Source organism: Rhinoderma darwinii, chromosome 7 (assembly GCF_050947455.1).
Source record: "Rhinoderma darwinii isolate aRhiDar2 chromosome 7, aRhiDar2.hap1, whole genome shotgun sequence".
Taxonomy (NCBI): domain Eukaryota; kingdom Metazoa; phylum Chordata; class Amphibia; order Anura; family Rhinodermatidae; genus Rhinoderma; species Rhinoderma darwinii.
The window spans coordinates 61,502,900-61,515,252 of record NC_134693.1 but is presented as its reverse complement, the minus strand read 5'-3'; the positions used below and the strand labels follow the sequence as shown (position 1 = coordinate 61,515,252).

The window sequence follows — 12,353 nt, the reverse complement described above, 5'->3', positions numbered from 1 at the left end:
AGACCTGTAAAAATTCACAGTGAGCAAGTAGAAATGAAGCGGAAGAAGCGCTTTGTAAAAACGACGCGTAAAAAAACACCCCGTAAAAAGTGCATTTCATTTCACTTGAGCCGGTTTTGATTGTCTCAATAGAAAAACCGCTCCAAAAACAGCCGTAAAAAAAGCATGAAAAAACCGCTTGATGCATAAAAAACTGCTGAAAATCAGGGGCTGTATTCCCATGAAACCAGCTCCATATCTTAAGTCCATTTTTCGTTTGCCGCTTGAACATACCCTCCTTAAAAACTGACTATTTTTGTGCTTTTATTATTGTTGTACTGTTTTCAGGAGACAAATGGGAAAAATGGAGATAGATTTTTAATTTGGACATGGACTTCAACCACTGATGAGTGGAAATAGGTTGAGAAGCCCTAGTTTAGTGGATAATGTAAGCTCCTGGTACAAATGATAGCCCTTCATTTGGCTATGAAATTAAAATTGTCAACATGCTGAGTAACGTCTGAGCTTCAAGCAAAACATCTACTAGTACCATATTACACTACAGTCTGCTCAGGGGTAATGCTAGGCCTCTGATGCCTGAGGAAAACGTTGAACAGTTGTCTCCATAAATTGTAGATGGGAACGTGCAGGGATAGACTGTATATCTGCCATCAGGAAAGATTGACGCTCACCATGTTTCATAGGTTGTACACATCTAGGTTCACCAACGGGAAATCAATAGCCAGTTAATGTGTTGGCAGAGAAGCTGTGGCTATGTGAAACTTACCAGGCCAGATCAATTCTGCTGCCAGCAATTTCATAAACAATATCATAGAGAATTGCTGCCTCCAAATCAGACAAACGTAACTAGATAGTGATTAAGAGTGTCAAATGAGACATGTTAAAATCATTGGGGAAATGTGCTAATGAAGTCTAATATTTAGACAGCATAAACTTAGAAAAAGGCAGTCAGAAGATGCCCCAAATGTATCAAAGTGGCACAGGCTGCATAAATTTGGCGCATCTTGTTATACCCTTTTCCTTCTAGCTATTGATTGGCTTGGTTGACACCAGTTTTTTTTGCAGATGCAGTGTATTTAAGCAACACCCCCTTTCTTCTACGCTACATCCCCTTATCTAGACACTTTTTGAAAGTGTCTAGTGAGGTGCAAACATCTGTTATTTTTAGTGTAAGTCAATAATAAATTGATCTAAATTGATTTGCGGCAAAAAAATAAAAAATAAAAGCACAAAAAAAATACAAAAAAAACACATCAACAAAAAATCCCAAATTTAAAGTTTAGCTAAAACGTCAAACTTCTGACATGTCATAGTGACATGTCAGAAGTTTTGATCGGTGGGGGTGTACGGGCCCATAAGCTTTCGATTGAGTTCGCACACAGCTACAATCGGCTTTGCCAGAAAAGTCAATCAGAAACCAAGCGGCTCAGCGCTCACTTGAGCGCTTCGTTCTAGTGATCGGTGGGGGTCTCTGTGCTCGGACCCCACCGATAAAAAAATTCTGCCATGTGACTATTACATGTCAGAAGTTTGTTGAAAGTATAGGTACACTTTCAAGTCTAACAACAACAATAGTAAATCTGCCTCAGTGTGTTCATGGTCTGAACACTGGTCAACTAACTGCATACTTTTTTTTTTTTTTTTTTGTTTATTGTGGTTTAAAACATAACAGGAAAATGAGAATTCATTTTTAGAATATATACAGTACTTTATTAAATCTTTACAATCAAGTCAAGTACACAATTATATTTACACAAGGATTATATACACTTTAAAACCAGGCTCTCTCAGTACATAACAGGATATTGTGCCACTGTACATTTTTGCCAAATAAAATGCATACGGTTTATAAAATCTAAAAGGTGATTAATAACCTAAAAATTTTTGTAAAATATTGCTTTACACACAATCATGGACTTGGCTAGCTTTAGAAGGTAGGGAACTGCAACAGTCTCATTACACATCTTATGTAAATAGTCTGTTTCATTTCAAGAAGAGATTTCAGATTTGCCAATGACTGGAAAATAAAATCATAAAATATTTGAGAACAAAACATAGAAGTCAACAAAATAAAAACATGCTAGAAGTACAGGCTTCAGAGAATTCCACTTTGAAGGACTGCCAATTGAAAACTGGAACAAAGCATTGCTAAGTTATATGCCCCACGGAAGGGTAAAAAAAATCATTAAAAAGGTACAGCAAATGTATCAAGAGACCCATGTACTACAAGCAACCCTCAGCCAGCCAACATTTAAATCTCTACAACGAATAACTACACGATTTATGGTTTAAAAGATATCTTGAAGTATTTGTTTTATTACGGCTCAATTTTGCAGTGACTCCCATGAATCACTATTTAGATTGTGAGCCCCAATGGGGACAGTAAAAGAGGACCTCTGTACAGCGCTGCATAATATGTTGACGCTATATAAGTAACTGAAATAAATAATAAATATGTTTCCTTGCATATTTTTAATTTGTTGTGGTCTCAGGCCTCATGCACACTTCCGTTGGCTGTCGTACAGCCACTAACGATGAAACTCTTAAAAACGGACAGGAGTAGGACCTGTCCTATTTTTGTCAAAACGGCCACCCGGTTCCGTTAAAACAACGGAAGTGTGCATGGCCCCACAGAAATGAATGTGTTAGTTTGATATTCGTTAGGAAAACGGATAGCACACTGAAGAAAATATCTCAAGTGGGCATGAGGCCTTACATGAAGGGCAGCCAGCACCTACATTACAGAGCAACGATAGAAGGTTGGAAACCAGAGCTTGATCAATACACTGCAACAATGTATCAAATAGCAGCAGTAAACAGTCCAGGGGTCTTCTAGCAGTACATTACATCCGCTACCACTGGAACGAAGCAAGAAGACAATGGACCAGGCAAGTGGGAGATACAGCTATAGAACTGACATGATAATTCGACATATCAAAGTTCCGAGCAGTTCTCAAGACCAACTAGGTCTCGTCCTCTGGTTTCAGTGGAAAGCTGGCCTGGAAAAAAAACGAATTGCAAAAGATAACACTGAAGCTACAATGTAGTGATCGATCAGTAAAAACAGATTTTAAAAGGGATAACCGCATTGGTGTGAATTGTGTCAAAAATGGAGTAGGGACCTTTCAGTCTTTTTTTTTTAATGCTATATCATATGGTGCAGCAACTGTTTCCAGCATAGAACTGCATGATCTAACATTTTACAAGGCCATAAGGAGAAGACAGAGCAGAAAGAACAAACTTTGAGTAAAAAGGAGACAGCATATTTTATGTTAGCATTTAATTTTTGGGTGTCTTCTCCACCTTAGTCGTCGTCGTCCCCCGATATTCAAGAATATATTTTATTGTTCAGGATCGGTGAGGTTTCAAAAAGGAGAGACTAACTAAATTTTACTGAACTGGAGAATAGTTTTAATACTCAAGAATATGCAAGGTAGGATGTAAATGCCAAAGAGTCGGGTCGCAAAGCACAAAGCGTTAACGGACCGACAGAGTGAGGTTAGGATTCGTCATGGTGTCACATGTAACATATGCGGCTTGTTAGGAATGAGTGGAGAAAGATTACTGGGAATGTATGTACAATGAAGGCTGTTCCATCTGAACCTGAATATTAAGAGATATTGAATCCTGAAATATGTCAAATTACAGCACGGGTAGAGGAACCATAACTTTACCGTCCGATCATATAAAGCCGCATCTCTAATATGCAAAGAATCAAGTTTAACAGACTCAAAAAGTAAAGAAAATACTCGAGTTTAGGTCCCACATAAATAAGCTGTATCTTAGGAAAGGAACAATTCACCTTTAAAATGTACGTGGCTGCATGTTAGACTAAAACACAACATAACAATGCTGTACTCCCATTAACGTCTAAATAAACCTCTGCCTCGGTGAACACTGCAACCCTCAATCTACCGTTTCATTTACTGGGGTCACGAAAGCTGTTAGGTTCCCTGCTGTGGTGGTCTGGTGGTCACTTAAAATCATCTTTCCCTGACTAAAGGTCCTTTTACACTGGGCAATGATCGGGCAAACGAGCGTTCATATAAACGCTCGTTTCCAATCATTGATCTGTGTAAACAAGGCAACGATCAGCCGATGAAAGAGCAAACGCTCATTCATTGGCTGATTGTATCGTTTATTCAACAAGAAATATTATCGCTGTCAGCACCACATGTCCCTGTGTAAATAGGGAGATGTGCTGCCGACATGATAGAAATGCATGGGGACGAGCGAACTGTCTGGTTAATAGTGTTATAGGACCTGAAGAGAACTGTTAAATGTTTTAAAAATGATTACAAAAAAATCCCCTTTGTCCCTGAAACAACCACATTTTAGCTTCCTAGACCCATGTGAGAAGGACAAAGTATATGGAGATAGGATATTGGGGTAATCTTCAGTAATGCATGATTTTTTCAGGTTTCGAGTTAAAATTTATGACTAGGACAACAATATAAAAACTTCCATAACAACAATAAAACCAGAAGTAATATTTATAATTTGATTTTCAAAATTTAACACGTGTCCTTAAACACCATATACATTGGGTTTCAAATTTCTTTACAATGATAACCGCAAAGACACGGATGAGCCATCTATTCCGATTTTAGATTTTCTATCGGCAGCCTTTTATAAAAAACCCAGCAGTGCCTTCAATAATCCCCGTACAGATGTACTAGTTACAGAGCAGAACGTTCCAATTTATATTTGTATAAGTGAAGATAATATGTTAAGAACCCAACAAGTAGAAGAAGTTCACATTTATAAGGGAGCTTGCATGGAATCATCCATTTATAGAAATGCTATGCATAGAAGTAGATGTGGAGAGGACATGTCAAGATAAAAAGATCAACACCTGAAATACAAACCAATATAAGATTTCTAATACTCTTTAATAATGATGTTTTACCCTATTTCTAACACTAAATATAGGGACACCTACACAATGGGATGCATTTATTGGAAGTTAAACAGCTTCATAAACATAGCTTTGCCTAAAATGTGTTTTATCAAGTAGTGCGAGACAAATGCCAACATTATGCAGAACACAGATTTTACTTACCAGGTGACCCATGGTTAGAAAACAAAATATGGCTTCAAATGAACTGAAAATATATACGAAAAAAGGTAATTAGGACAAATACTGGTCCCTATTCTCCACGTCCACGTGTGTTATTGCATGGTTGTCCAAAGACTGCTTACTGGGTAATGGCCAGGATTCATATCAATCTTTAGGTCTATCTCATTATAAACCCTGACTACGTTTTTAAAGCGGCTGTCAGATTCTTATGCACACATATAATTAATAAATAAATCTAATCACATACTGTACCCCATATAACTTTTCAATTTTAGTGAAGGGAATGGAGATTGTTCTAAAAAAAAACAAAAAAACAGTATAGGCCTTCAATTTCTTACTGAAACAAAAGCCCTTAGTAGATCATCATAAAAATAGAAATTTCATCTTCACTCTTATAATTTTTGAACTGAAGAGTCACAGGATCCATCACGACATCTGAAAACATGCCTGGGAGACCGTTCATCCGTTGAAAAATATACATAAGACAATGCCGAATATTCTCCTTCGTATTAGCTGTTCGCAATGAGCTCTTTCCCTTAGGGAAGGCCAGTAATAACCTTTCGAATAATGTATAAAGGAGTTCTAAGTAATATTTTTGGTCATAGTTCATCCTTTTCCATCATTTCAAAGGCCTCAATATCTTCTTTCCAATCTGCCAATATAGACTCTATTGGCTGAACTTTACTGTCCCACCTATCGTTCTTGGGTCCTTCTCGATTTTCTGATGGAGTCTGTGACTTCTCTACAGAATTCTGGCCATCTTCACTGTGGGGCTGTTTAATTTCTGGTGAAAGATTTCCATCTGTAGGAATACGAGAATGGTCTATATCTGAGGAATGGAGAGCATCAAATTGAGATACTGGTGAGGAATCCCCTTCAGAGCCTTTCGAGCTCACTAAATCCTCCTGAGGTATCGACTGTTCTTTTGTCATTTGTTTTTGTGAATCGTTTTCTAAAGATCTTTGTTCTCCACTTTCACCTTCTAAATCTAAACAAACATTTAAACAAAATAAATATGTTTTAGGAGAGAATTTGCCAAAGTCAAGTTTTATTATTAAAAATGGTTCTTCAGGACTAGGCAAATAAAGCTCAAGTGCTCACATTTATAAAATAATATTCACAGTGTTTAAATATGTGCCCTGGTACTGTAGCTGTAGGAAGGGTGGGGGGCAATATTATATTTAAAAGACAAAAACATATTTCTTCTTAGTTTCATTGAAGGACAAAGAAGACTATTTAGTTTGCGGGAATGCTTGGGGCGCGTGCGCTACCAATACATTTTCATGGTTTCCGGTGTCCCCCAATGAAAACTATAAGAAAGTTTTTATAGGGAGTCCTTTTTGGCATATATTTACTTAAAAAATAGTTGCAGCTCACGGACTGAACTGAAATATTTAGGACAAAAAGTAGTTTGTAAAATATACATTATTCAGCCGCTGCTGGAAAAACCTTTTAAATGCAAAGAAGAAGTACTCCTATTTCTTCTTCATTTAGGCTATAGCCCATAACTATGAAAAACCTAAAAATAATTGATCTTAATACTATAGTAGAGAGCGTTATCATGGCAGCATCCCTCGCCCTGTCTTATTCTAGGTTTTTTGGGTGACTGGGTGTCTCTAAACATTTTCAGAGAGCCTATAGACCGGGAAAGAGGAATTACCAGTTGAGGAAAGATGAGAGAAATGTTACTTTTCCCTAATAACATGTACTTAAAATTTTGATATATTCACAAAATATTATATAATTATTAATAAAAGTTTGGAACCCCTTAATCAGCAAGTACAGATATCTATTTTAAAAATCAGAAGATCATAAAACCCCCCTCCCAATAAAAAGGCTTTAAAAACCCCCACAAAAACCTGTACATTCAAATGCTTATTACAAACAACTTTACACAATAAGGTATGAACTCAAAGACTGTACGTAACATGCATTTCATCAAACATCAAGAGGAGACCGCAAGTCCTTCTCTCACCAGCGCATTTGATGAGGGAACCCTTAATTTTAGGGATGGTGCTGAATTTAACATGCCCAAACTATTATGTCGCAAAGAAATGCAAGTACTTACTGCTTTCAATAATGTAGTTTGGAACTTTTTTACCTTTAAAAATAGTTGCTGAATTTCCAAGTGCAGCAGTTAAAAGAGGGGAAGAAAAATTATGAACATAGCGTAAATCTGTTTACCTAGCAGCCAACAATCCCTAAATAAGGCATAGTAGTGCCAATCCTAATGTGCAAAAAAAAAAAAAAAAAAAGGTAATCTGGTGAGGAAGGGTTGGCATGCGAGTGGTGGTCAGGAGAGCGTGCGGTGTGGCAACATAGGTGTGCCTGTGATGCTATGGACCGGTTATGACATAGTATTATAGCTAATAACAGTCCAGGACATTATGTCAGACTGTACCAGACATGTTATGCCTCGTATTAAAATATGCTTGCATTGCAAGCTTATCTAGGAGTTGTTCAAATAGATTTAAAGATCTTTTCATCAAAATGAGCAATGATTTCTTCTTATAACACACATATAAGGTATGTACAAATACAGGCAATGTCTGCAAAAATATAGCTCTCAAAATCAATCTTGATCCAAAATAACATCATGGTCTGGAACTTTGCCAGGCCAAACGTCAGGGTAATAGGTTTTGATTGGAGTCAACAAGAGGTTAAAAAGAGGTTGTCTGGGCACAGGAGGTTTTTCATACTGATAACCTATCCACAGAGTAGGTCTTCAGTATACGTTCGGTGGGGGTCCGACAACCAGACCCCGCATTGATCAGCTGTTTTGGCTGCCTCTGGGAAGTTATGCATGGTCGGTGCAGAAGGCTCTGTACACAGTATAGCGGCTGTGCTGAAGTACTGCAGCTCTGCTCTTACTCACTTGAATAGGAGCAGGGCTGCAGTACTGTCGCTATACTGTGACCGGAGCCTTCTGCTTCTGAAACTGGCCACTGTTATATAATTTTAAAAGCAAATCTGTCAGTCGTTTTGAGGCCTCAAAACTACTGACAGAGCGATATAAAGGAGGGGGAAGAGCATTGTAAACTTAACTTATTTTTGTCGGTTTTCACGACCTGACGGCCTCCATAGAAGTCAATAGAACAATTTTTAATGGCCGTTTTTCAGAAATCAATTCTTATGACGGCCGCTAAAAACTGATCCTGGCCCTCACAAGTGGACTCCCTGAGCACAGTGCTACTTTAAGCTATGAGCCTGGGAAGCCCCTGATGTCACTGTCCATAAATGGACAGTAATGTCAGGGCTTTTAACTATGGAGTACCCGGCCAGAGAATCTGAAGCTCTCTGGCTGGGGACTCTTGTCTTGGGAAAGCCCCTGACGTCACTGTCCATATATGGACACCTAGTCTATCCATAAAAAAAATATATGGACAGTGACATTAGGGGTTTTGAGATTCCGTAATCCCCAGGGCAGAGCGTTGCCGCCGCTCTGGCTGGGGATTCCGCTCTTGGAGGGAGTCCCTGACATCACGTCCACAGCTTTGAGATGCCGAAATCTCCGGCAACAGTATTGCCAACGCTCTGGCCAGGGATTCCGCTCCTGGAGGAGCCCTTGATGTCACTGTCCATATATGGACAGTAACGTCAATGGCTTTCCCAAGACTGTAGTCCCCGCCAGAGAACTTTGCGATGCTCTGGCCAAAGTCTCCATAGTTGAAAGCCCTGACATAGTTGAAAGATACAAGCTGGAGCCCCAGTGGCGCTATCTACAGAATGGAGGGGGTGTGGCGCTATCTACATGGGCAGTGTGTGTGTGACACTATCTTTTTGGGCATTGGCACTAAATATTTGGGCACTACAGCAATACCTATGTGGGCACCATCTACAGTGGACACTATACACAGGGGCATTGCAGCACTATCTACAGGGGCACGGTGGTGTTTTCAGAGGTTGGGACATGAAAAAATGATGGCAAACGACCATCAAAAACAGTCAGGCGGCTGGGAAATGGATGAAAATTTGGAGATACACTGATGCAAAATGGATCAGTTTTTGATAGAAGTTTATTTTTACGGTTGTGTGAATATAGCCTTACTTATGTTGCACTGGCCCTGACTTACAATCTGTATAATAGCCCAGAGCGACATTCACAATTTTTCTGGTTGTCAGACTTATCCCCACTATCTCAGCTGAGCTCCTAGACTGCAGTGGAATAGTTAAATATCTTTTCGTACATCAGATTACCGTACAGAGCCTGCTGTAAAGATGACACTTGCCAGAATGCAAATCACCAGACCAGGCTCTGTGACTACATTGAGAAAGCAAGCCATTTTTATAAGAAAGCAGAACTGAATCCTGACGTAAGTATCAAATTAAGATAAATTGTATGTAGATAAATTCTTAATGCAACTATGAAAGGGTGTGGAAAGGGAAGCATATGTTTTTAAACCATTGGAGAGGAATGGCCGGAGAAGCGAGGGGCTTTCCTGGTAGACTGTAACCCTACAAATAATAAAATCCAGCTATTGGATTTTTAGAAAACATCAAGGAAACCTCTTATGTAAACCTGGTTGAAGGCAGACATTTTGTGTGATGAACTAGCGTGCAGTCCAGGAATTTGCTCGTAGATGGTGACCACTAAAATATTGCTTGGTCTCTATGAAGTCTATGTAACAGACTAATAAACGCCTCAGGTTTAGAAAATTGATGCTACAAATTATAAGGCTCTGCTTATTTTTTTATTATATAAGAAAGAATTGCTTGCTAATATCGTAAATAACTGTTTGTGCGGGAATTCTGGGCGGAATGACTGTTTGGTGTAACTTGTACTCTTAACCATTTAGATATCTATATTTTGATCTACTGAGTTATATATATATATATATATATATATATATATATATATGAATGAGATATACACACGCACTCACACACATTTAGGATTTTGCCTGCGCGGTACATTTTGGGTAATGCTAACACCGTCGGTAGCCGATAATGACGATGATAACCTTAAAGTTAAACATCTCAGCGAACAAATTTCTGTCTCAAAATAGATTGCAGCATTGTTTTAGTATTGAAAAGAGCTTTCAAACGAGCCCCCACTCGACCCCCCCGTGCCATTTAAGATTTTGCTGCCCCCGCCAACCCCACCGCCCCCAAGGGGGTGGGGGTGTTTTTTCTTGGCGTGAACTGGTAGATTTTATGACCCCATTAAATCCCACCAAATATCAACCCTCCACCTCAAGCCGTTCAAAAGTTATGAGGGTCTTCCGGAACTATCTATATCTCTCTATATATATATATATATATATATATATATATATATATATATATATCTCTCTCTCTCTATATATATCTCTCTCTCTCTCTCTCTCTCTATATCTCTCTCCCTCTCTATATCTCTCTCCCTCTCTATATCTCTCTCTCTATCTCTCTCTCTCTATATCTCTCTCTCTCTATATCTCTCTCTCTCTCTCTCTATATCTCTGTCTCTCTCTATATCTCTCTCTCTCTATATCTATATATATATATATATATATCTCTATATAGATCTATATATAGATCTATATCTCTATACACAGATTTTTGAGATATATACACACACACACACACATATATATATATACATACACACACACACACACCCCTTTACCTTACAATTGTGCCGACAACATTTACACAGATTCTGAAAGGAACGATTTTCTCTAGTCTATGTTCGATATACTACTATTTGAATATTCTATATAAAACTTGTGATGTTTAGTGAGCATGCGTATGTTTCGTCTTATTACCAAATAACTAAACGTAAATATAACCATAATAGAGCTGTATACATGGCAGCCTGAACGAACACATCCATTGTTTACATTGCTGGCTGCGTTAATAAAACTGGAAAACATGCACAATAGAAAAAAAATACTACATGAATGTAAATAAAATTGGCAAAAATCTTATTTGCAATTTGCATTTCCAGCAAAAACCCCAAAAGAAAACAAAAATTACATTGATGGCCTTTTCACTGTTCAGCAATATGAAGGGGCTACAGAATTCCAGTGAGTGCGGTGGCCCATTCAATGTTTATCCAGGTACTGTGGCTTATTCGTACTAGGCAGTCTGCCTAAGAGGATTTGTTAGAAGCCGTCTCGATATGTATGTATTACTAGTTTACCTCTATCTTTGGCTTTATCTGAGAGGAGAACTTCCACTTCTTGGTATTCACGAATTGCATCAAGAATTATATTTCCTTCCTTGCTGAATAAAAACAACATGGGGATTGTTAGGTCATCTGTGTTTTTCCCATCCCCTGCCATTTGGAAAAGTGGAGCAGTATCACTGCTGCTACCGTCATTATCATCTGAAAGACAAATGAGATGAAAATATACACGGTGTCTCAAAAAGTAAAGAAACACCCAAAGAAAATAAAAACGGTTTAATAAACGGTGATCCAATTTTAGACATAAGCTGTGGGGGAAGATGGAAACTGGTTAGGCTAGATCACCAACATGGTGTCCAACTTAAACGTCACCACCTTGGATTAAACTTCAGTTTTTCAAATGGTAAGGTAGGTGTGTGACACAAACTGGTAGAGAATTTCACCAGAAAAACAATGGAGTGCTTCAGGTTAAAAACCTACCTCGGGTTTAGTTAAAATCGAAAATCAAGAAGAACTCACCATGTTGAGCATCTGCAATATACTTTCCATCCACACGGTTTCTTCTTGGCAGAGCACGGGCAGTCTAAATCTAAATATTCTACAGGCAGATTCCTACCCGAATGGGAAACTGTACAGCAAGTACAACATTTTCAAACTATAGGGGGCACTGGGCCATAAGACACACCAATAATTAGAAGCATAAAAAGGAGGAAAAGATGATAATTACACTCACTGGTAACCTGGATTTCCGCTAACCTCCACAACAGCATTCACAGGGTGTTTCCCCACCTCCCTAGGGACCGGAAATAACCTGGAAGCCAAAATAAAAGACCCCTGCCCTTTACCTGACCCAGTAAGTAGTACAGGATATTGAAAGATGCGTAATAGCAAACAATTGATAAAAGTCAGACAAAAAAAAAAAAGCCGACAAATGGGTGGGAAAAAAACTTGCCATTGTAGAGGTTAACGGAAAATTAAGTACGAAGTACTAAGTGAGTTTAATTGTCTTTTCCGAACATCTCGACAATGACACAAACAGGAGGATTAACAAAGAAAACTTAGGGCGGGACTGCTGCCGACAAGACTTTGTGGCCAAAAGGATAAATCCTGATTAGAGAGAACATCTAATTGACACTCAATAGTGACCGCCGCATCTGACTGGTTTTG

General features: G+C 38.5%; 2 protein-coding genes across 4 annotated transcripts in view; one reads left to right on the top strand and one right to left on the bottom strand.

The window, feature by feature from the left end:
- Window positions 1–12,353, top strand: part of C7H1orf21 (chromosome 7 C1orf21 homolog) — a 124,885-nt gene that overhangs the window by 108,202 nt on the left and 4,330 nt on the right. The window lies entirely within an intron of this gene.
- EDEM3 (ER degradation enhancing alpha-mannosidase like protein 3) overlaps window positions 4,874–12,353 on the bottom strand; it is a 56,991-nt gene continuing 49,511 nt past the window's right edge. The window contains exons 19-21 of one of the 3 annotated variants that reach the window (XM_075833444.1): window positions 11,202–11,387; window positions 7,149–7,196; window positions 4,874–6,068 (exon numbers count right to left, since the gene is read on the bottom strand). In XM_075833444.1, coding sequence (XP_075689559.1) covers window positions 5,680–6,068; window positions 7,149–7,196; window positions 11,202–11,387 — 623 coding nt within the window. In that variant the 3' untranslated portion in view covers window positions 4,874–5,679. The remainder of the gene's footprint in view (window positions 6,069–7,148; window positions 7,197–11,201; window positions 11,388–12,353) is intronic. The other 2 variants (XM_075833445.1, XM_075833446.1) reach the window with 2 other exon arrangements.